The sequence below is a fragment of the Myxocyprinus asiaticus genome, chromosome 14, assembly GCF_019703515.2.
Source record: "Myxocyprinus asiaticus isolate MX2 ecotype Aquarium Trade chromosome 14, UBuf_Myxa_2, whole genome shotgun sequence".
Lineage (NCBI taxonomy): Eukaryota > Metazoa > Chordata > Actinopteri > Cypriniformes > Catostomidae > Myxocyprinus > Myxocyprinus asiaticus.
The window spans coordinates 42,285,347-42,309,846 of record NC_059357.1 but is presented as its reverse complement, the minus strand read 5'-3'; the positions used below and the strand labels follow the sequence as shown (position 1 = coordinate 42,309,846).

Below are 24,500 nucleotides of genomic sequence, written 5' to 3'. Positions count from 1 at the left end.
CATCACTACTGACGATATTTATTATTGTATTTTATTGTCGTATTAAATATGAATGATGTACAAGAAAGGAGAGAGAAAAAAGGATAGAAATAAAATCAACTCAAGTCTTGTCTTTTTAAAGGTAATTTTAGAATAGCATTGTATATATTATATGTGCACTCACATGAGCACATTGTATTATATAACAGTGTGCCCCCTCATGAATATCAAATATATTTCCGATGTATATATTTTACCATGCTCTTATGTTTTGTTTTGTTTTGTTTTTTTGTACATAATTATGTCATAAAATTAGGAAGCTTGGACAGAAGTTAATTTTGTCAGAACGGAGAAAACTTTATAATCAAAAAAACTATAAAACGTAAAACTATAAAACTGTTCCTGTGCGCATCTCATTCACGCAATGTAATTTGCTAGCACTTGGTCTTCTGAAGCAAGCCAACGGCCGAGCAAAAGCAAAAACCCTGGCAGCATATTCATATAAGTTTGGCATTAATGATTATACTACTGATAACTAACATAAATTTGCTTCACAACAAAACCTCTTCGGAGCACTCATATTTAAAATCTGACTGGAACATGTGGACACACTTCAACCCTGGAAAAAAACTAAACGCACGATTTCATAAGTGACTTTTTTTAAAAATTATTATTCAAAAAAGCGTATTAAGAGGAAAGGTAAGCCGTTTCCATCCTTGACTTTGTAACATTGTTCTAACCATTCGAACAACTAATGTTAGCATCCTCTCCACCTTGTCAGCAATGCAATTCTCCAGTACAGTGATTAGTTTATTAATTAACAAATGTATTAACAAATTAATTATCAAACCACCTTTGGTTGTCTTAAATGAGTGATTTATTGTACCATGACAATAATAATAACGTGTATTGTATAAAAACCTTGGCTTTTCTCTGTCGATGTTTCAAACCCGCTTTTGAAGTGTCCGTCTCTATAAATAGCCTAGTCGTGTTGCACAACAAACTCCACGAGGAGTCAGTGATTGTTTTTAGTTAGCATCTAGAGGGCACTGTTATATCGTTGAACCAAGGAGTTCAGACTGTAGAACCCTCCAGTGCTGGCCACGGAGAAATTAAACCAAAAATAACTATATAACTAGTTGATTTTTTTTTCAGATAGCCATTAGTTAAAAAAACGCAACTATTGGCCCTGATTAATCGGTTAAATCCGATATATCTATATAATATATCATAGATAGCCCTGCCTCTAAAGAGCATGTTATTACAAAACCAACTGTGCTGATTTGCTTCACATGTATGCTTTAAGCCTAATTTTTACTATGCAAGAAACCAAACTTTTTCTCCTGGACGAACTGAAGCACCCTAGGCGAACGAAGCTGTCGTTAATACTATGCATGGCATCATTTTAAAATGAGTTAGTTTGTTTTGTAAATCATATAAAAAAGTGACTTCTGCACAATTTCTGAGAGACTGGATTCAAGGTTATCCATTTTTAATGAAAGTAACCTAGGTAACCACTTCCCAGCTGGTTTGTGCGATAGTAAATAAAAAACTGACAAGTCCAAACCACACCAACGATTAGTTTTTTAACCAGTCATTAATGGCCTTCATCCAGCTGAGTAATCCTAGGTCAAGGATTTCAGAGATGAGCAAGAATAGGAGAAATATCACCAAATAAACACCTTGGCAGAAATAAAACGTCATTGCATTTCGTCACCATTTTAGGGGAACTAAAAAAATCCTGTTTGCCCAATAAGTATAAATTAGCCTTTACCAGACCTTTTGCCATTTTAGCCAAAGGTCTGGCTTCACAAGACTGTTTGACTTGTAATCTGTTAGCTAATCAACTTGTGTTCTCTCTCTTTGTCTAACATGTAGTTTGCTTCAGTTGTTTATTAGTAACTGGTTTCACTTTCAACATTATACGAAAGTTTTTCCTGTGAAACCCTCCTCCTCCCCAGCAACATCTGTCTAGGCTTCACGGGGATTGTATGAATGTCTAGTCTACCAAGACCAAACCTACTAAATTGTCATATCCATTACACATTCAACATTCTGTAAAGTGTTCATTTAATTCCGATTTGTGGGGGACTCTCAGCTCTCTCCTTTTCTTGTGCAAGTTATTATTCTCAGTGCATTCGCGTTCGGCCCTCTATCCGGATTAAGGGCTACAGAAAGGCCACCAGTGTATTAGTGAAGGCAGGGAAGGAAGGAGAGGGAGGGATTGAGGGCTCTTTGTTGTCCCAGAGGGGCCTCCAGTGCTCCTGCTGTGAGCCACGCTCTTTGTGTTGGACAGGCAGCTATTGTTCCTGCTGCTGAGCGCACATTGTCCTTTTCCTCTCTGGTGCTGTGTGAACTCAACTAACAGACACACCCTCATTCCACATACAGACAGAGTGATCTGTTCCAAAAAACTGATAAAGGTAACTGGAGACTGTTACTGTATGCATTTGATTTGACATTTGATTTGAACAAGAATGATATAAGTTCAGCAGGACACAAGCCTAATAATTTAAGTCATCTGTTGGAATATTCAAAGACAAAGATAACTAGTTAGAACAGGAGTAGGAGAGATCAGGAGGAACATTTTGTCAACAATTTGCCCATAATTCATGGAAGTCCAGACTTTATATTCCTTTATTAAAAATTGTACGGGACTTGCCTTTATGAAAGTTTACCATTGTTTTTCCATTGTTTAACAGTGGCATTTGTAATAATAAGGCCATAACCACAGGTAAGACCATGGATGGCTCCACAATACTGTGGTTAGGTCAATGTAGATAGTTGTGGGGGCGAGGGCATGGCCGAGCATTCATCTGGGGAAAGAGGAAATGGTAAGGGTTTTCACCTGAGATGAATTGCTGCTAATTGTGAATTCTGTGTTCACAGTGAGAGGCAGGGAGATAAAAAGCTGCCCAAAACACCAGAGAGGGGGAGAGAGAACCCAGCTGATAAGCTGTGTGTGTTGGCTGCTGTCGGCTGTTGTGAAGCTTTACCGTCACGCCTGAGGCGGACGTGTTTATTTTATAAAATAAAAGTGACATACCTGAGTTGGAATCACTGTTTCCCACTTCCTCATTTCACTGAACGATTACACTGGTGCCGAAAACCCGAGATAAAAGAAGAAGAAGGATACGCTGCCATGGTGTCATCACCGCTGGAGGAAGTCTTCAGATCCCTTGCCAGCATCGTGGACATGCGTGTGGAGCAGCAGCAGCATTTTGAGGTGCTCCTTCGGGCCCAGGAAGAGGACCGGCGGGTGATGCGGAGCTTAGTAACCCTGGAGATGCCGGCCGCCGACCGTTCCCCGAACCCTCACGTGCTGCTCACGAAGATGGGTCCTCAAGATGAACCGGAGGGCTACCTCGAGCTATTTGAGCACATGGCCGAAGCCCTGAGATGGCCGCAGGAACAATGGGCGGTACATCTTCTGCCGCTTCTGACCGGGGAAGCCTAGATCACGGCGCAACAACTTCCAGTCGCCGACTTACTGAACTACACAAGGTTGAAGGAGTCCATCCTGCAATGGGTCGCCGCAGCCCAGAAGAACACCGCCAGTGTTTCCGCTCCTTGACGCTGAGTGAGGTCGGCCGCCTGTTTGCTCATCAGCTCCATGATGCCTGCTGGTGGTAGGTGCTGGCCGAGGAAGACAGCGATACCGATGATGCCATCAGCTTGGTGGTGCTGAAGCAGTTAATCCCCCGGGTGCCAAAGGGGACAGCCGAGTGGGTCCAGTGCTACCGGCTGACGTCGCTGGACGAAGCGATCCAGCTGGTGGAAGACCATCTGACGGCGTATCTGGGGGCCGGCACACCCCACGCCCTTTCCCCCTGTTGTCTCCTCCCCTGTTCTCTCTACCCCCCTCCTTCCGCCCTGTTCCGTTTCCCCGGAAATGGGGGAACATTCCCCCAAGACCAGCTCTCCGGTCATAGGGGTTCTTCTGCTCTATCAAACCCCATCTCTCCCCTCTCTTCCTCTCAGGTGGAGTCCGCTGCCACGAGTGTGGGCGGGAGGCCTGGGCCAGTCTGCTTGGACTGTGGGGAGCCGGGTCACGTCCGAGAGCAGACTGCCCCTGGTCGAGCAGGGATGTACCAAGTTTCCGTGAGTATTAAGGGGGGTACATACCAAGCCTTGGTGGATTCAGGTTGTAATCAAACCTCCATTCGTCAATGCTTGGTTCAAAACGGGCCATTGGAAACAAATAATCGGGTGAAGGTGAGGTGTGTGTACGGGGATATTCATGATTATTCTGTAGTGACTGTCACGATAATCTTCCGGGGACAAATGCATATTGTTGAGGTGGTGGTTACTCTGCGCCTCACCCATCTGCTAATTTTGGGAACTAATTGGTCAGCTTTTCGTTTATTATTGAAGGGGCTGTGTGCGGATGGGTCCTGTGAGGAAGTGAATTGGTGTGGGATGTGCGAAGCTCTGGCTGGGGAGTGTGACCTGGGCTGTCTACGTCTGTTCTGCGTCAGACTGACGCTGGGGAAGGGGAGGTGTCATCCTCCCCTGCCTTTAGGGAATTCCTGGTAGAGGATTTCCCTCTAGAGCAGTCACGAGATGAAACCCTGAAACACGCATTTGACCAAGTGATAGTGATTGATGGTCAACGTCTTCAGCAGGACATCGCACTTACATATCTATATTTTTCAATTATAAAAGATAAGTTGCATAAAGTGACACAGGATACTCGCACAGAGGAAAATACAACCCAGTTGTTAGTACCAAAGAGCTGTCAGAAATGTTATTCCAGGCGGCTCATTATGATCTGTTGGCAGGTCACTTGGGACTGGGGAAAACACAAAGCCATCTCATGGCCTGTTCTTTTTGGCCGGGCATTCACGGGGATGTTCGTAGGTGGTGTGCAGCATGCCGTGAATGTCAGCTGGTGAATCCACCGGCCGCTCCAAAAGCGCCTTTGCACCCTCTTCCGTTGATCGAGGTTCCTTTTTTTTTTTTTTTTTTTGGAATGCCCAATTCCCAATGTGCTTTTAAGTCCTCGTGGTCGCGTAGTGATTCGCCTCAATCCGGGTGGCGGAGGATGAATCCCAGTTGCCTCCGCGTCTGAGACCGTCAACTGCATCTTATCACGTGGCTTGTTGAGCTTGTTGCCACAGAGGCATAGCGCATATGGAGGCTTCACCTCGTTGAGCCATTAGAACGGATGGCACACGGACATCGCTTTGTGTTAGTCCTGGTGGATTATGCAATGTGATATCTGGAAGCAGTGCGTCTGTGCAACATCTCAGCACGTAATGTTGCAGAGGCACTCTTCAGTATAATCTTCCAAGTGGAGATTCTGAAAGAAATCCTCGCTGATCAGGGCACTATTTTCATGTCACGTACACTACGCGAGCTGTATGAATTATTGGGTATTACAAGTGTGTACCATCCACAAATGGATGGCTTGATCGAACAATTTAATAAAACCTTAAAAAACATGATTCGTAAGTTCGTGCATGAAGATGCTCGGAATTGGGATAAGTGGCTCAAACCCTTGTTAATTGCAGTATGAGAGGTCCTGCAAGCCTCCACGGGGTTTTCCCCATTCTAATTGTTATATGGGCATAAGCCCCATGGCGTGTTAGATGTCATGAAGGAAAATTGGGAGGAGGGACCTTCACAGAGTAAAAATGAAATTCAATACGTTCTTGACCTGAGAACTAAACTCCACACACTTGGGCGACTATCACAGGAGAATTTGCTACAGGTGCAAGAACAACAGTCCCGGCTGTATAACAGGGGAGCTCAGTTACGGGAATTTGCACCGGGAGAAAAAGTACTTGTATTACTGCCCACATCGAGCTTGAAATTACTCGCAAAGTGGCAAGGGCCCTTTGAGGTCACACGGCGAGTTGGGGAAGTCGACTATGAGGTAGTGCATACGGATAGGAGAGGGGCTCGTCAAATTTACCACCTCAACCTAAAACCATGGAGAGAGGTGGTCTCCATATCCTTGGCGACGGTAGTTCCGGAGAGGGAGAAGCTCGGTCCGGAGGTGAGTCTAAAAGCCAGTCAGTTCACCCCGGTCCCTTGTGGAGAACACCTCTCACCGTCACAACGTACAGAGGTTGCCAGGTTGCAAAATAATTTCTCTGACATGTTCTCACCTCTCCCTGGCCGCACTAATCTCATAAAACACCACATCAAGACAACCCCCGGGGTAGTGGTACGGAGCCGGCCCTACCGGTTACCTGAACACAAAAAACAGGTAGTATGGGAAGAATTAAAGCCCATGCTCGATATGGGGATAATAGAAGAATCCCACAGTGATTGGGCCAGCCTGGTAGTTCTGGTACCTAAGAGCGATGGCTCGGTCCGGTTTTGTGTGAATTATAGGAAAGTCAACGTGGTGTTGAAATTTGACGCATATCCAATGCCTCGTATTGATGAACTGCTCGATCGGTTGAGCATGTTTCGCTTTTATTCGACACTGAATTTAACAAAGGGATATTGGCAGATCCCCTTAATGCCGATGTCCCGTGAGAAAACAGCCTTTTCCACAACGTTTGGGTTGCACCAATTTGTGACCCTTCCATTTGGTTTGTTTGGGGCCCCCGGCTACGCTTCAGCGTCTTATGAACAGGGTCCTCAGACCGCACCCTGCATATGCCACTGCTTATTTGGATGATATCATTATTTAAAATAATGATTGGCAGCAGCACATGCAGCACCTGAGGGCCATTCTGAGGTCACTGCGATAAGCAGGGCTCACAGCAAACCCAAAGAAGTGTGCAGTTGGGTGGGTGGAGGTACAGTATCTGGGGTTCCACTTGGGTCATGGGCAAGTGCGGCCCCAAATTGATAAAACCACAGCAATTGCGACATGCCCAAGACCTAAGACCAAAAAGGAGTTGAGACAGTTCCTGGGGCTGGCTGGCTATTATCGAAGGTTAATTATTCAGATGTCACCAGCCCGCTGACTGATCTCAATAAAAAGGGAGCTCCAGACTGATCTCAATAAAAAGGGAGCTCCAGACCTGGTCCAGTGGACGGAGCCATGCCTACAAGCACTTTGTTACGGGCCGCTTCTGCATTCCCCTAACTTCTCTCTCCCTTTTTTTTTGCAGACGAATGCATCGGACAGGGGGCTGGGTGCTGTGCTGTCCGAGGTGGTGGAGGGGGAGGAGCCGCCGGTGCTGTACATTAGTCAGAAGCTCTCTATGAGAGAGACTAAATACAGCAACATAGAGAAGGAGTGCTTGGCCATCAAGTGAGCGGTCCTCACTCTCCGCTACTATTTGCTGGGACGAGCATTCACCCTCTGTTCAGACCATGCCCCACTCCAGTGGCTCCACCACATGAAGGATGCCAACGCCTGGATCACTCTGTTTAAGTTTGAGGTGGTCCACAGGCCGGGGGCGCAGATGGCTGTTGCGGACTTCCTCTCTAGAAAGATGGGGGGGGGGGGGGGGGGTGAGGGCATGGCTGAGCGTTCGTCTGGGGAGAGAGGAAGCGGTAAGGGTTTTAACCTGAGATGAATTGCTGCTAATTGGGATTTCTATGTTCACAGTGAGAGGTGGGGAGATAAAATGCTGCCCAAAACCCCAGAGAGGGGGAGAGAGAACCCAGCTGACAAGCTGCGTGTGTGTGTGTGTGTTGGCCGCTGTTGGCTGTTGTGAAGCTTTACCATCACACTTGATGTGGACGTGTTTAATTTATAAAATAAAAGTGACATACCTGAGTTGGAATCACTGTTTCCCGCATCCTCATTTCATTGAACCATTACAATAGTCTTTCTGAAAAATAAACTATAGTATTTATGAAAAACCAAATAGCCCAAACACATTAAGAAACCTTTAACTACAACGTTTACAGTTGTCTAATAGATTTACCCTAATAGATTTAATATTAATCTGCAACATTTCTGTCATAATAACAGTTAGAGTTACTATAGTTCAAAAACGTGATAAATTTTAGTAAATGTGATGATGTGTAGATTGAAAAGTCTTGTAATTTATGTTGGTACATGCCACAATGTTGTTACCCCCTTTTTTCTCATCAGTGTCATTTATAATGTCGAGGCTGTCTAGCCGTTTGAGATGTCTGACTTCCTTTAAAGAGCTGTAATGTAGAACAATCTGTAAACAATTTTGTATGGGTTGCATAAGTTTTGTAATCTGCACCGCAATATCAAGGGAAGCCTGGTTGAATCAAGCATGTCTTATCTCTGGAGCACACATATCGATAAAGCATGGATAATGAGGGAAGCCCGGTTGCAGCGTGTTGTTCACTCATGCGAGTGGGTCTGAAAAGGCTTGCGCTACACTTACACGAAAACTAGGCTTGAATCGCGCTGCACAAAAGACGCCTGCGTTTCAGATGAAAACAATATTTATTGTTTATAAATCACTGAAAGCAAGATATACTGTATATAATTTAATTTGCTTCGGTGGCCCGACATTCACAGAATTTTCAATGCAGAAAAAAACCTGAAAATGTCACCCGCCAAAGTGGCCAGTATGAGTGACAGAGTTTCCGCCACTGCCGATTTCTACCCATATTTGCCCGGTTGGACGGGTGTTAATGTAAAGCCCTGCTTGACAGTTTAAATCAGCATCCACTTTCATTTGTATGGAAAACAGAAGCTCCGACATTCTGCCTAAGATCCTCTTTTGTGTTTCAAGAAAGATAAAAGAATATAGGATCTGAGTGACATTAGGGTGAGTGAATGATGACAGAATTGTAATTTTTTGGTGAACTATTCTTTTAAATAAGTGCCACCTAAACTTACAGTAGCCTACATTAGTACATTGGACTTTTTATCCATTATATCTTTCACCTATTTTCAAGTTGCTGTTTTCATCCAAAATCTTCCAGAATCAGGCCTGGATCCTGTCAGATGTGACCTTGATATTCAGTTCAGACAAACTTGTCTCATGATTCTTGGCAACCATGTGTGTATGCCTTAACTTGTGAATATTTGAGAATAAACGGTACAGGATATCCTTCCCTTGGACTGCAGGAAACAAGACTGATAATATTGAAAAATTAATGCTTGCTTTGATAAACACTTTCTTTGTTGGAACAATGCTGATGTGAATAATGCTAAAAATAGATTTCAGGGTAACATCCAAAGGTGAGAGCTTCACTTCATTATGAGCAATGGTTTTCCCTCCATTACACATAAAAAAAAAATGTTTTTGTCAGTTTTTAAGATTTACGCATTTCAGTTGTGACACATTTCCATCAAATTTAATAGTCATTTTAAAATGGAATATATATTTATGAATTCAGAATACATGTGAAGCATTTAATTACAAATTCTCAGGAGTATGAACTTTTAAAACATAGTAAAAAGTGCATTTTAAACAACACAATCTGGTAAATATTCTCTTTAAAAAAAATAGTTGGCAATATACAGCAGAGAGTAGCTGATAAAAGGAAGCAAAACTACTAACGCAACTAAATTTTTCAGTAGTGTGACTGTAGCTCAGCTGTTTTCAAAACAGTCTAACTTTCCGGTGTGCATGACAAAATGCTACATTGCTGTTTTTTGTAATGTTGTATTGAACAATGATGCTCTGATTAAATTAGTAATCTGTTATATATTTAAAAAAGTTATTTCATCCTTTAAATTCAATGAAGTTAGCTACTTTTTAAATTAGTTGTTTTGCTTGTAGTGTTGCTAACTACTTTTTCAAGACTAGCTTGACTGTAACTACTTAGCTTGACAAGCTAAATTTTCAAAGTAGCATCTCCAATATTCTAGTATGCTAGTATTTCATCCTGAAGATTGTTGCAGTAACTTTTTAAAATCTAAGCATGACAGTAGCTTAGCTATTTTCAAAATAGTGTAACTTTTCCAGTAACAAGCTAGTAAGTAGCAGTGCGCCTAGCGCAAAAATATGCTACAGTACATTGCTGTTTTTTTGTCATTGGTTTGAACAGTGCTGCTCTGATAAAATTGTATTATATTATCAGATAATTATATATTTAAAAAGGTATTTCCCACTTAAATAGTATCAGTGTAGTTATCTGCGTTACTTTTTTTTAGTCTTTTTTTTTTGTTTTTTTTTTTTGTAGTGTAGTCTTGTTTTGCTTGTAATTTTGCTCACTACTCTTTTTCGCAGGTAGCTTGATTGTAACTTCTTAGCTTGAAAAGCTACATTTTCAAATTAGCATCTTCAACACTCAAGTATTTCATCCTGAATATTCCTGGTACTGTTTTAACACTTAGTAAGTCTTGCATATGTTCAAATGTCTCTCTTTATTTGCAGGTGAATGGAGTTCCAGTGGAAGGCAAGCAGCATTCAGAGGTGGTGGCTGCTATTAAAGCCAGTGGAGATGAGACGGCTCTCTTAGTTGTAGATCCAGACACAGATGCTTTCTTCAAGAAGTGTCGGGTGACGCCCTCTGCAGAGCACATCACAGGTACAAAACTCTCATCTGAGACAAAATATAAAATTAAATGAGTCTGTTTTGTCACGAAGAGCTTGTGTAAGCCCATTTCAACAAATTTTAAGCATACTTCATACTTCTTACTAACTTTAGATGGTGTCTGATGCGGAATCATCGTCGGTCAGGCATGTGTGACTCTGGTTACACTCCGGTTTCTCTCTCCCTGTGCTGGTGTTGTTTCTTATTAAAACAGTCAGAACAGAAGGCAATTTTGTTTGGTCATCTCGTTTTGTCACCCAGTGCTCAAAGAACTCTCCAAGTGAGAGCACAGTGCCAAGTGCAGTTATGGAAACCAAAAGTGTGTGTTGTGTGTATTAATGTTTGGCACAAAGAGATTAGTCATGAGTGAGTAGAGACACACTGTTTTCACATTTTATTTTTATTGGCCAATAATTTGGCATCAGCAAATTTGTTTGAGTTTGTTTAAGCATACAGACTTTGACGTCAACAACAGATATGGGTTAACAGATAATAGTTTTTTCCTCCTTTATAAAATTTTATAACCCCCCAAACTGCATATATGCAAATACGCATTACATGCAAAAAAAAACTTATTTTGTAAATAAAATTATAATTTTTGGTGTATTTGCTGTTTATAATTGGTTTATGTCTTTTTTCAATAATTATAAGTTCAGTCATGAAAGTCTACATGGTGCAGCTAATAGATGCTTTGTAATCTGTGAGCAACAACAAACATACTCTTTCTTTGTCTAACATATAAATTGCCTCAGTTGTTTGCAGGTTAGCCGGTTTCACTGCAGTGCGCTACGAGAGTTTTCTCTCTGAAACCCTCCTCCTCCCCAGCACCACAGGTCTAGATCTGCTTCAAAGGAATTGTATGAATGTCTAATTGTGCAGCAGCAGTATAAGCAGATCTAGCCCATCAAGACCAAACCTACCAACTAGTCATATCCATTATAGTATGTTCACATGATCAGACACCTTAATTGGGAAATTCCTGGAGTGTCAGATGATAGGACTGCTTCCTGTAAAAAATACAGCAGAAATATCAGTCTTTTTGTCCAATGTTCAAATAATTTTTTGTTCCAAATGAAAGTTTGTAATGTTGTAATTCACCTCTGGATTGGTTCATGGCTTACAACTCTTTTATGAAGCATTTAATAAAATATGAATGGGAAAAATACTTTCAGAACCAAGATGGCTGAAATAGTGGACGTGTACTGTTGCACTCTGTTACTTCTAAGATTATTGTAGCCAATAAATTCGCTTCAAGTAGTTCTTTCAACCAATCACATCCTCTCATTCTATCACAGTCACACTAATGTGTCCTCTCTCCAGAACATACTCTGTCTGTCTCTCTCTGCTGCCCATCACACGAATGAGGAAGCTTAATTTGTGTGGTTTCCAAGGTGCTGGTGTGGAGAGGCTCTTAGATTGCCATATTTGTACTGAAGAGCTTTTGAAGTGTCCAGACTGCCAGCCGTGTGTGTGTTTGTGTGCAGATCAGGAGCCAGATGGATACAGGGTTATGTATGGATCGGAGTTAGCATAGCACAACACAAAACACACCTTCTTCTCTGCAGTTGTCTGCCACTCATTTTAGTGTTTAGAAAGAGATAAAAAGATCCAGAGAGACGAGAATAAGTAAAGAAGCTAAGAGTGTCAATTCTGTTATCTGCTTCACTACACTCTCCTTCCTAAATAACTCTACAGAAGGACCAGCTGGTGTTGGTAACTTCAGAATTGGTGTTAGAATTGGGCTGTAGACGTGATGTGTAATTTTCTGGATGTTAAAATACCTTATGTTTTCTTAATTTGCAGAGACCAGTAAGCCATTCGTAGTTGCACTATCAAAATGTTTTTTTCTTTTGAGGATCCAACCAGCCTGACACAGCAACATTCAGTATGTTTACATGCAAAGATGTTTTTGCTTAGTCAAGCTACAGTCTTCTATATGTTTAAGCATGCAAGACACAATGAATATTATTGAATATTTGAAGTCCTCGTCACCATCTTTTCCAGTTTAGATTGGGAAGAACATGCATTACGGATGTGACAAAGATGAACATGGAAAAAGAAAAAACCATCCAAAACACCTTAAAAAATGCATATTTGACCTCTGAGACATCTGAATGGAATCTATTATGGCTGCACGATTGATTAAATTAAGATAGAAATGGCTTTGAAAGATTACTAAGTGACAAAGAGCTGTGTTTTCAAATATAGTTTTCATTCACCGCTTCAGTCAGAGTGAGGGAGCGACACTTTCTATCAATGTGTATGGCTTACGCTGAGCAGCGGCAATATCACATGATAAATGTTTATAATTTTACAATTCAAGTTACAAAGTTTGTCATTTAAAGTATATAATTGCATTTCGTGAAAAGCATGGCCATATGTGGAGTGCAGTCTTCACATTAATGGAAAATTCTCTGTAAATCCAGGTTACCCTCGTATTTTTTATTGTCGGTAATCCTCGATTGGGGGTTTCACCATCTAACATCACATTTCAGGCCACGTCCCACACTAATACATTTTCGTTTGAAAACGCATTAATTTCGCTAAGCTTTGGCCTTCCATCCACACTGAGACGCCGTTTTTGTCAGCGAAAACTGAGCTTTTCGAAAACACTCTCCCAAGTGAAATTTTCTTTTCGTCTTTGCATTGTAATGTGCAGGGAAAACAGAGATATTTGAAAACAATGATGTATTTGTTGTCTTGTGACGCAGTCATGTGATCCATTCAACCCAAAACAATCAAGATGGCGGCCTGTGTTGTTATGGCGTTGATGTGTGTCATTGTTAAAGATACTGTATATGTTACTTTGTTCAAACTTCACATTGTATTACTTCAAAGGCGATGGGAAGTTTACTCAGGATTGCAGTCCGGTGACGGTGACGGAGCACAAGGACAATTGTGTTTCATCCATTCGTACATGGAAATGACAGAGGGCCACGCTTATTAAAAATGTTTCCGCATGTGTAGTAAGCGAATTTAATTGTTTTCGTACGTTTGAGTGTGGACGAGCAACTTTTGGAAAACATTTGAAAATGGCAGAGTGGATGGAGAGCGTTTTGAAAACACCGTTTTCAAATCTAACCAGATTAATGTAGACGTAGCCTCAGTGGCAGCTTGACTCACGACCTTGTTGATCACGTTAGCCACTTAAAATGGAGGAAAGTTTTATTCAAACACTTAAATATAATCTGAGGTCAATCTGATATCTGCTTTACTCAACACTTACAATGAAGTATGTAGAAAAATCAGTTTCCTCAGATCCAATTCTCACTCTAATTGCGATCCAGTGCTCGTCCTCTAATGCAGGAGGGGAAATCCTGGCGGGGACTTAATGACTGTTCCCTTTCAAGTCGGTAACTTCGACGGTGCATCTGTAGCTGGCGCTGTGGGAGCTTCTTCACGGGGCGGTGACCTTGAAACCCTATACCATCATGCCAGTTTGATTGGCTAGTGATGCTTGGCACTCTGCCCTATACATGCGTCATCGTGGGCAAATTATCTGGAGCCCAGCATCACACCATCAGACATTTCCTCTTTCAGGGATGCGTAGACATCTCTCGTGCTCTGGAACCCTAAACAACGCTTCACTGTTCTAGTGTGCACATGGTCAGAGAGTGGAACTTCTTCTCCGTGTGCGCCAGCAAAGAAATGTGTATCCGTAAAACACTTCCCTGTTGCAAGTTCTTTTACATTGTGTTTCTTTTGACTGTGTTTACAAATTAAAAGAGCAGCATTTTCTGAAATCTGTCTTTTTCGATGATGTTTCACAAGTGTTTTCAACCTTGTGAGCGACATATTCCTGTGTCCGATGGGCAAAGTAGGTTTTGGAGCACAGCCATCATTTACAGTATCATGCCAAGATCTCCGCATACGTCTCTTGTGTCACTTCATTTGTTGATGTGTAATCCACTATGAAGGCGTCTCAATTTTGTTCCCCATGGAATTACGGGGGTTCATGGGCCGTGACGACACGTATCCAGGTACTATGTGTCTCACTACGGAGATGATCTTTACCAGAATAATGAATGAAGCACATACCTGTAGTATGTAACAGAGGAGACATCTGCTCACTGCAACCTGAGAAGAGTAAATGTCATACTAGCTAATGTCCTGATGAAGATGTTTGAAGTGTCTTCGCTCTTCCTTGCTGCCTGATGAGGAGCATTACAGTTGCTGTTGGAGAAAGCTGACTGTCTAAAGGATGCAGATGAAAGTTTGAGGTATAGTTGGTGATCTATGACTGACCAGTGCTGCTTTTCTCTGCCTGCAGGACCGTTGCCTGAACCAGTGCTCAACGGAGACATGGAGGACAAGGTAAGACAACAGCTCTAATGATATCATACTAGCAAGCTATACTAATGCATTAAGAGTAGTATTATAGAGAGAATCAAGCTAATGTGATCTTTCTAAAAGTGGATCTAATTTCTGATTGGATGAGCCACTTTTGAGAAGATTATTAATTCATCCAAGATTTAAAATGTTCTCACAATTTTCTTCCGTGAAACATAAAAGGAGAAGTCAGGTGAAATGTCAGAGCCATATGTAGTTCATATGAGTCTTCTGAAGTCATAGGAGAGCTTTGTGTGGAGAACAGACTGAAATTTAAGTGTTTATTCATTGATAATTTCCTCTGCTGTAGCTATCAAAACTTAATTGCGGTCGTGTTTTGCAAACTTGCTGCAAAGCGATTTGTCAAGTGACGTCAAACCTGGTGTGACATGTCCGAATGCATTATTTTTAATTGAGCGCAAGAACAAATATGATTTGAGAGCTATGACAGAGGGTCAGTGAATTACATTTGGAGATTCTATTATCGCAGATTGTCACACTTTACACATACACAAAAATTAATGAATACATAAAATAAAACAAACAGTGACATAGTGTTTTTCGTGCTTGAGCACAGGACTGGGCTTGAGCTCTAAAATCCTCCCCTGGACAAACTGATTAAAGCAAAAAATAGAAAAAACTAAATGAAATAATAATTGATATAGGCATTAGGAAATGTTTAGTTGGAGTTGGGGAGGTGGAGGGATGCCAGAAGAATTGTCACTGGAGTAAGGGGAGCAGCCACTTATACACTGCCTGGGCAAAAAAAGTAGCCGTTTGGATTTAAATTATGGTTATGATCTGGGGTTGTTTCAGTTGGTCTGGTCTAGGCTCAGCAATGTTATGCGGCAATAAAATGAAGTCAGCTGAGTACCTGAATGTACTGAATGACCAGGTTATCCCATCAATGGATTTTTTCTTCCCTGATGCACAGACATAATCCAGGATGATAATGCCAAGATTCATCGGGCTCAAATTGTGAAAGAGTGGCTCAGGGATCATGAGGAATCATTTTCACATATAAACTGGCCACCACAGAGTCCTGACCTTAACCCCATTGAAAGTCTTAGGGATGTGCTTGATAAGACTTCAACTAGGTTCTTTCTACACAAGGTGTTTGTGTTGAGATTATATAGTAAATTTAAGTTAAGAAAACATGTGGACCCACTCTACATGATTGAATCAAGTTCATCCAAAGAGCTATTTTTTTTAGTGTGTGTATGTGGTTCTTGTAGCTCAATGAAACATGGAGCTATCAACCAAGGTATTGAGAAGACTCAATACCGTCAATACCACCTTTAGCTTTGATTACGGCGCACATTCGTCATGACATTATTTCGACATCACTCCGTAAAGTCTTCTCTAGCACATCCAAAAGACTTTCAATGGGATTAACGTCAGGACTTTGTGGTGGCCAATTCATTCAATGATTCCTCATGTTTCCTGAACCACTCTTTCATAATTTGAGCCCAATGAATCTTGGCATTGTCATCCTGGAATATGCGCATGCCATCAGGGAAGAAAAAATCCATTGATGGGATAACCTGGTCATTCAGTACATTCACGTACTCAGGTGACTTCATTTTATTGCCGCATAATGTTATTGAGCCTACACCTGACCAATGGAAGCAACCCCAGATCATAACCATTATTTATATCCAAACTACGATTTTTTTTTTTTGGCCAGACAGTGTATAACCTTGAGATATGATTGGCAGGCCTAGATAAACAAGCTCCTCCTGAATTTACGTTTGGAACTTCATTAAGTTAGTAGCATCACTAATTACTTAGTTACTTCACTTGTCATATAACTGTGATATCTATCGCCAAATCGCTTAATTAGCATTAGTTGACTGTACCTGTGTTTGAACTAGTTCTTTAATATAATAGTTGAAAAATATGGCTGAAAAATATAGAGAGATGATTTTTTTAAAACAATATCACCAAGCCCTAATAACAACACAGCATTTCTCAGCCTTGTACACTTTCCTTTTTGGATTTATTTTTGAGTGCAGTCTTTCCCAAACAAATACTGTACAACAAAATGGGTTGTTTGCCTTGACCTATCCTAACCTATAACTACAGCTGGAGTTTCGGTCTACCAGTATGTTTTTTCTGGTCATGCTGGCAAGTCTTGCTGGTGAAGTAATGCAAGGCACAACTTTTAAAAACCCATCATATAATGCTTACCATCCCTACACTCATACATTTATAATTGATCACTCGGCAGGCACTTTCATCCAAAATTGAATTAAAGCAATACATTTTATCAGTAATTTTATTCCCAGGGAATCAAATAGTGGTGACTGTTGCTTTTCAAGAGTTGGGAAGCACAGACTATTGTTTTTGGTGTCTTCAGTGTTTCTCCCAAAAGCTGCTCTAAGTACTACTCAAAGAGTGAAATGTTTAAAGGAAAAATAATTAACTAAGCTCAAAACAATTAAAAGTGCATATGACTGTGCGTGTACTGTATCTCTGAGCTGCCGAACACACACTACTCTCAACAGCGCTGGGTTGTGCACCATTCAGAATTGAATGAAGAATGCCAATTCAGTTCCTGAAGTTGGACTGAATTTTGAATTGAGGTTGCAAAAATGATGTAGAATTGCAATTTGAATTTGAATTTAAAGAAGTAGAATTAAAATAGAATGAAATTCAAATAAATTCATATTGTTCTTCAGACTGTTTTTAAGTTTTTTTTTTTTTTTATAATACATTTGATTTTTCAGTATAAAATGAAACATATTATCATATGCATAACAAATGGGGTGTTTCCAGACATTACACTGTGAAAATAATGCTGAAAAAAACATTGACAGATTTACTTGTATATTGTACATATATATATATTTATTTATTTTTGCTTGACAACTTTCAGGAATGCATAGCAGTGAGTTGGATTAATTCATTTATTTGAGTTTAAATTGGCATACACAAAATGTTTATGTGGTTCAGTCCCATTTACCTTCTTCCCAGCATGCACTGGGGCATGAACAAAATGGTTGCATTTTGCATGGTTTTATTTAAATTTTTGTTGTTGATTCTGTTGTCACGGTAGGTAACTTGTTTTTTTACGATGTCAGGATGAGTTTGTTTCTCTAATGATATGATCAATTTGTTGATTGTCACCCTTTATCGTGTTTAATGTATCAAGTGTCGAGGTCAGTGTGTGCCATTTTAAAATACTTTATATGTTTGTTTGTTTTTCTTATAAGTGTTAATGTGATGAGTAAAACACATTGCTTTACATGGAATGAAAAGTACATGAGATGCTCTAAATATTGAACAGTTTAAAACCATGTAAATAAAGGAAGCAATTTTCATCTAACTACTGTAAGTTGATAGAGCTTAAGAAATCTTCTTAAAGTTACTTAATTTAAATATGTAAAATTAATATGAACAGCTAATATGTAAAAGTCATGGCAGGTTGACATTTTAAGTTCAGTTAGTTTACTTAAAAAGAAGTATTTCAACTTAATAAAAAAGCAATGCAAACTTAATTTAAGTTCAACAAACATCACTTTTTACAGTATAAATAATAATAATAAATGCAATAGTGTTTAAAATGCCACCTATAGAAATTTGTATTTCATTTATTTCACTATTTTGAATCTATTTTTATGAAGATTTCTGAAAACAATGTGGTGGACCATTTCTGGTGCTGTACAGCAAAAACTAAATCTTGATGTCTAGAAGCTAAAACTAATTAAATTGTGTGTTGAATTTCTTTGAATTGCAATTCAGTAAATTCAACTTCCTTTCATTCCAGTTCAGATTAATTCAATTTCCTGTGGGTGTGGCCAATTCAATTAAAATTCCAACTCATGGATTGAAAGAGTTAATTCTGAAATTCTGAATTTTGCACAACCCTGCAACAGTGATGCTTTTACATTTCGTACACTGTCAATCATACATTATACATCACTGTTTCAATTATTAGATGGAGTTAATTAACAGAGGTTCGGGAGGAGCATGTTAATTTGAATCTGACAAATCACAGCCCACGAGCAGGAATATATAAGCCGTTGCTTACCTGCTTCCTGTGACAACTCTCCCGACATCCCACCTCCACCCCATCTCCACATATTCTCTAGATTCATTATCTAAATAAGTAAAGTCCGGGGGGTAATCAGGACTCGAGTCGAGTCTCAAGCTCCGAGCCCTCCAGTATACGGACAGCAAGCCAAATACGTTTACTGCTTCAACACAAGATTACATTAACTTACGAACTACTGAACTTTTTGTTGTGAAGTCCTGCCCATTTGAAAGCTCAACCAATCATCATGTTGAGAAGCCGGGATTCCAGGGGGGACAAAACACATTCATAAATAGATACAACCTAATCAATAGATTTTAAAAAACACAGTTTAAGGCAAACAAGATCGATGTAAATTCTGCAGTAAATCAAATAAACTATATTTATCAAAGGTGTGCAATCAAAGCAAACTTTCTCTATTCTTAAAAAAAAAAAAAAAAAACTGGGGATGAAAACTACTGAGACAGCTCCCCAACCAAAAACACAGAGAGCCACACAACATTGAAACAAGACCAAATTACTGTGAAACACTCAGGGATTACAAAAAATACAATACGCCACAAAAATAAAAAGAAAAGAAAATCTTCCTCATGCCATCCCAGATGTGTATGACTTTCTTTCTTCTGCTGAACACAAACAAAGATTTTCAGAAGAATTACTCAGCTCTGTAGGTCCATACAATGCACGTGAATGGTGGCCAGAAATTTGAAGGTCTTGAAAGCAAATAAAGGCAGCATAAAAGTAATCCATACAACTCCAGTGGTTTAATCCATATCTTCAGAAGTGATATGATAGGTGTGAGTGAGAAATACATCAATATTTAAGTCCTTTTTTTACTATCAATTCTCCCTGCACAGTAGGTGGCGATATGCACGAAGAATGCGAATCAGCAAAAACAAAAGAAGAATGTGAAAGTCAAAATATTGATTACCAAGCACAATGTCTATGAGTAAGTGTCAGATTGGAAACCTACCAAACAACCGCACCACTGACTGCATTCACACGCTACACACTGTAGTCAAACAGCACGTTCACCAAAAAAGCAAAGGCAAAATGTATGCATGTTTTGTTTATTTAAAAAAAGGGTTTCATTCAATTTGGCACAATGGTCTATATTGTAAAATTCTACAGTCTGGCATAAGGAGGTAAAATGTTTGATGCATTTAAATGTATGTATTCGGATAACAGGTGCAGAGATCAAATTGGCTATAGTAGAACTGAATTTTTCACTCAAGGGCGTGGAGTGAGAATGGGTTTCAGTTTGAGTCCAACTCAGTTTAACTTGTATATTAATGAGTTAGCAGTACTGCTGGAACAATGTGCAACACCCGGTCTTACTCTAAATAATTTAGAAGTGAAATTTCTCTATGCAGAAGACCTGGTGCTGCTGTCAGATACTGGGATTACAACAGCACCTGGACCTGCTGGAGAACTATTGTCAGAACTGGGCCCTTACAATGAATTTAAAAAAATGAAATCATGATCTTCCATAAAAAATACAGATAACAGGAAACCAGATACACGTTCACTCTGGGAAACACTCCAATAGAACACACCCTACACTATGACTACCTCAGTCTAAAAATCAGCGCCTCGGGAGGTTTTGTTCTGGCAATGAATGCACTCAAAGAGAAAGCTGGAAGAACATTCTATGCTATTAAAGACAAATTTACCCAAGTAGACATTTCTGTCACAATTTGGTGTAACACTTTTGACAGTATTGTCATGCCAATTGCTCTGTACGGATGTGAGGTTTGGGGTCCACGTTGTCTGGCAGACTACTCTAGATGGGACAATCTGGTTGATAACTCCATGTTTCATTGAGCTACAAGAATAGCTCTTTGAATTAACTTGATTCAATCATGTAGAGTGGTTCCACATGTTTGAAATGAGTTTTCTTAACTTAAAATGACTATATAATCTCAACACAAACACCTTGTGTAGAAAGAACCTAGTTGAATTGAGTAAACCCAACAAAATTAGACATGTCAATGTAACTCATATAAATCTTTTATTTATGTGCTAACTAGTTTGTTTTTACATGCTGGATGGTAGCACTACAGAGTGTCGTTTAGGAACTATGCTATGGTTAGCAGCACAGCATTTACTCAACGAAGCAAACAACCAATTGTGATAGCTACCCATCCTCATCATTAGCTCAAGCTCCACTCTTCACCATAATGGTAACCCCAAAATTCCAACAAAAGAAACTCTTCTAAATTTCAACATAACAAAACATTAAACACTAACAAGTATCCCCCTTCATATTCATCTTAAACAAAAAAAACATAAAATAACACTTAATTTTAAAATTTACTCTCCCCATAGAGTCCCATGCAAAGCATGCTGCGAAATGGAAATCAATGCTGCATTAACACCGCCACAAATATTCATGTAGTCACAACTGGATTAAGTAAACTTCCATTTTACAATTTTAAATGGCTAGAACGCAGTGAAATCACGTTGAGGCAAAATGTTCTAGAATTGTGTTGCTTTAGTTTATTTTAATTAAGTAAACTGAACTTGCAGCATATATCCTTTTGTTAGTGCACACTCAGTATTGTACAAAGCAGATACCCACAGCCATTCAACTGCATCTCACAGTTTTCATACTGGAGTAGAGGTGGACGGATCAGGTAACGGGTGTCTTCACAGATCATTGCCGATTTTTCAGCCTATTTTCATTGTAAGCTTTGTTTACACAGTTGTTCATGAATCAGAGGGAGTTAGTGCGCAACTGAACTATCGGAGGAGTTAATAGCCGCTTTTCCACTATCGGGCCAGTCCGAACAAGGGCTATCAACTGACCAGCTGAGGCCAATAGCCTTGGACTTCGAGCCGCAAGACCAAAATCTATCTGTGTTTCCACCATAGTGTCAATAGTCCTGCAGCGTTGCCCTAAAACCCGCCCTTAATACAACCGCCCTGGTGCCAACGTCACATACCCCACCCATTTCACAAGCAAGAGGGAATCTCAAGCTGAGGTATCATGTTATCTAGTTATCTAGAATATCAAGTTTATATCGATGTCCAAGCACACCATCTATGAAAGTTCACCAAACCATGGAAAGTCATTTCTTTGGGCACCGCTTTGTCCATTGGGAGTTTTAACAGGTTTGTACTGTGCCCACATTTAAATTGTTTTATTTTTTTCCCAAACCTGTACCGATAGTGGAAACGCGGTTAATGACCCTGCCTACTCACAGGCAACTTTTGACACTTTTATTCAGTAGGGCGGACAACTGTGGCCATGGCAGTGACCAATGAGCTTTTTTTCACACTGAAGAATTTACATTGTGGCAACAGACAAGTAAAGTACTTAGTCGATACAAAATGTTTATAATTAAACATAACCCTATTACTGGCCTACTTTCATCTGCGCAATTTTTAATTGTTCAGTGTATATACTCATGTGCAAGACTGACACTTTTGGAGCATCTCACTTTGGTTGCATTGCATCTCACTAGTTTTCAGCATCTCTAGTCATGAGCACTGTGTTATGGGACTTTGTGTCAAGTTAAACGTAGTTTGAAACTTTGAAGAACACATCTCGAGATCCCTGCATTCTGTTGTGCCCGGTCCAACTGTCTTTGAGTGCAAGAGCATGCCATCTGTGGAAAGCTGTACTTTCATATTTTCAAGCACAATATTTCATAAAAAGAAGTTTGTTACACTGTAAACTAGGGCTGCAACTAACAGTTATTTTGATAATCGACTAATCTAATGATTACTAGAACGATTATTCGACTATTTTGCGATTATTGCAACAATTAATCATTAGCCCTTAACTGATTATTCAGCTTGTGCCCCGACTTAAAAGGTTATTTTAAAAGTGCTTGCTAACAATAAAGAGGACAAAATCATCTTTTAAAAATACCTCTAAATGACATTCACTGAATTAAAGGGGAAAAAAAATACTTTTAAGGTTAATCCTATTGTTATCAAGTTTTTTGTCTTGTTTTCCATTTAAAATAGTCTAAAAATTCTTAAAACAAGATACATTTAACTTGAGAAGAAACATACAAGATGTTTAGACTTGCTTTAAGAGAATGTACAGTTGTGCTCAAAAGTTTGCATACCCTTGGAGAATTGGTAATATATGTACCATTTTTTAAAGAAAACATGAGTGAGCAGGCAAAACACATTTCTTTTATTTCTTATGGGATTCATATTCAACTGTAGGTTATAACAGAATGGCACAATCATAAAACAAATCATGGAAACAAAGATAAAAATGAAATGACCCCTGTTCAAAAGTCTGCATACCCTTAGTTCTTAATACTGTGTATTGCCCCCTTTAACATCAATGACAGCGTGCAGTCTTTTGTAATAGTTGTCTATGAGGCCCCAAATTCTTGCAGGTGGTATAGCTGCCCATTCGTCTTGGCAAAATGCCTCCATGTCATGCAAAGTCTTTGGTCGTCTTGCATGAACCGCACGTTTGAGATCTCCCCAGAGTGGCTCAATGATATTAAGGTCAGGAGACTGTGATGGCCACTCCAGAACCTTCACCTTTTTCTGCTGTAACCACTGGAGGGTCAACTTGGCCTTGTGCTTAGGGTCATTGTCGTGCTGGAAAGTCCAAGAGCGTCCCATGCGCCGCTTTCATGCAGAAGAATGCAAATTGTCTGCCAGTATTTTCTGATAACATGCTGCATTCATCTTGCCATCAATTTTCACAAGATTCTCCGTGCCTTTAGAGCTCACACACCCCCAAAACATCAATGAGCCACCACCATGCTTCACAGTGGAGATAATATTCTTTTCACTATAGGTCTTGTTGACCCCTCTCCAAACATAGCGCTTATGGTTGTGACCATAATGCTCTATTTTGGTCTCGTCACTCCAAATTACAGTGTGCCAGAAGCTGTGAGGCATGTCAAGGTGTTGTTGGGCATATTGTAACTGAGCTTTTTTGTGGCATTGGCGCAGTAAAGGCTTCTTTCTGGCAACTCGACCATGCAGCTCATTTTTGTTCAAGTATCGTCATATTGTGCTCCTTAAAACAACCACACCGTCTTTTTCCAGAGCAGCCTGTATTTCTCCTGAGGTTACCTGTGGGTTTTTCTTTGTATCCCGAACAATTCTTATGGCAGTTGTGGCTGAAATCTTTCTTGGTCTACCTGACCTTGGCTTTGTATCAAGAGATCCCCAAATTTTCCACTTCTTAAGTGATTGAACAGTACTGACTGGCATTTTCAAGGCTTTTGATATCTTTTTATATCCTTTTCCATCTTTATAAAGTTCCATTACTTTGTTACGCAGGTCTTTTGACAGTTCTTTTCTGCTCCCCATGGCTCAGTATCTAGCCTGCTCAGTGCATCCACGTGAAAGCTAACAAACTCATTGACTATTTATACACAGACAATAATTGCAATTTTAAAAGCCACAGATGTGGGAAATTAACATTTAATTACCATTTAAACCTGTATGTGTCACCTTGTGTGTCTGTAACAAGGCCAAACATTCAAGGGTATGAGAACTTTTGATCAGGACCATTTGGGTGATTTCTGTTACCATTATGATTTAAAAAAGAGCCAAACAACTATGTGATGATAAATGGCTTCATATGATCACTATCCTTAAATAAAAGACATGATCAGTCATATTTTCAAAATCAATGCCAAAATTTCACAATTTCTGCCAGGGTATGCAAACTTTTGAGCACAACTGTGTATATATAAGTGTATTTTGTATACAAGTGTATTTTTTCACTTGGTTATACTTCTGCGAGTGCAGTAAAGACAAAATATACTTATATTCAAGATCTATT

The 24,500-nt window shown here is 39.9% G+C and overlaps 1 protein-coding gene across 2 annotated transcripts in view; it reads left to right on the top strand.

Moving 5' to 3' along the window:
- Positions 1-24,500, top strand: part of LOC127451167 (Na(+)/H(+) exchange regulatory cofactor NHE-RF1-like) — a 74,527-nt gene that overhangs the window by 41,578 nt on the left and 8,449 nt on the right. For both annotated transcript variants that reach the window (XM_051715650.1, XM_051715649.1), the window contains 2 exons: positions 10,203-10,356; positions 14,633-14,676. In XM_051715650.1, the coding sequence (XP_051571610.1) occupies positions 10,203-10,356; positions 14,633-14,676 (198 nt within the window). The remainder of the gene's footprint in view (positions 1-10,202; positions 10,357-14,632; positions 14,677-24,500) is intronic.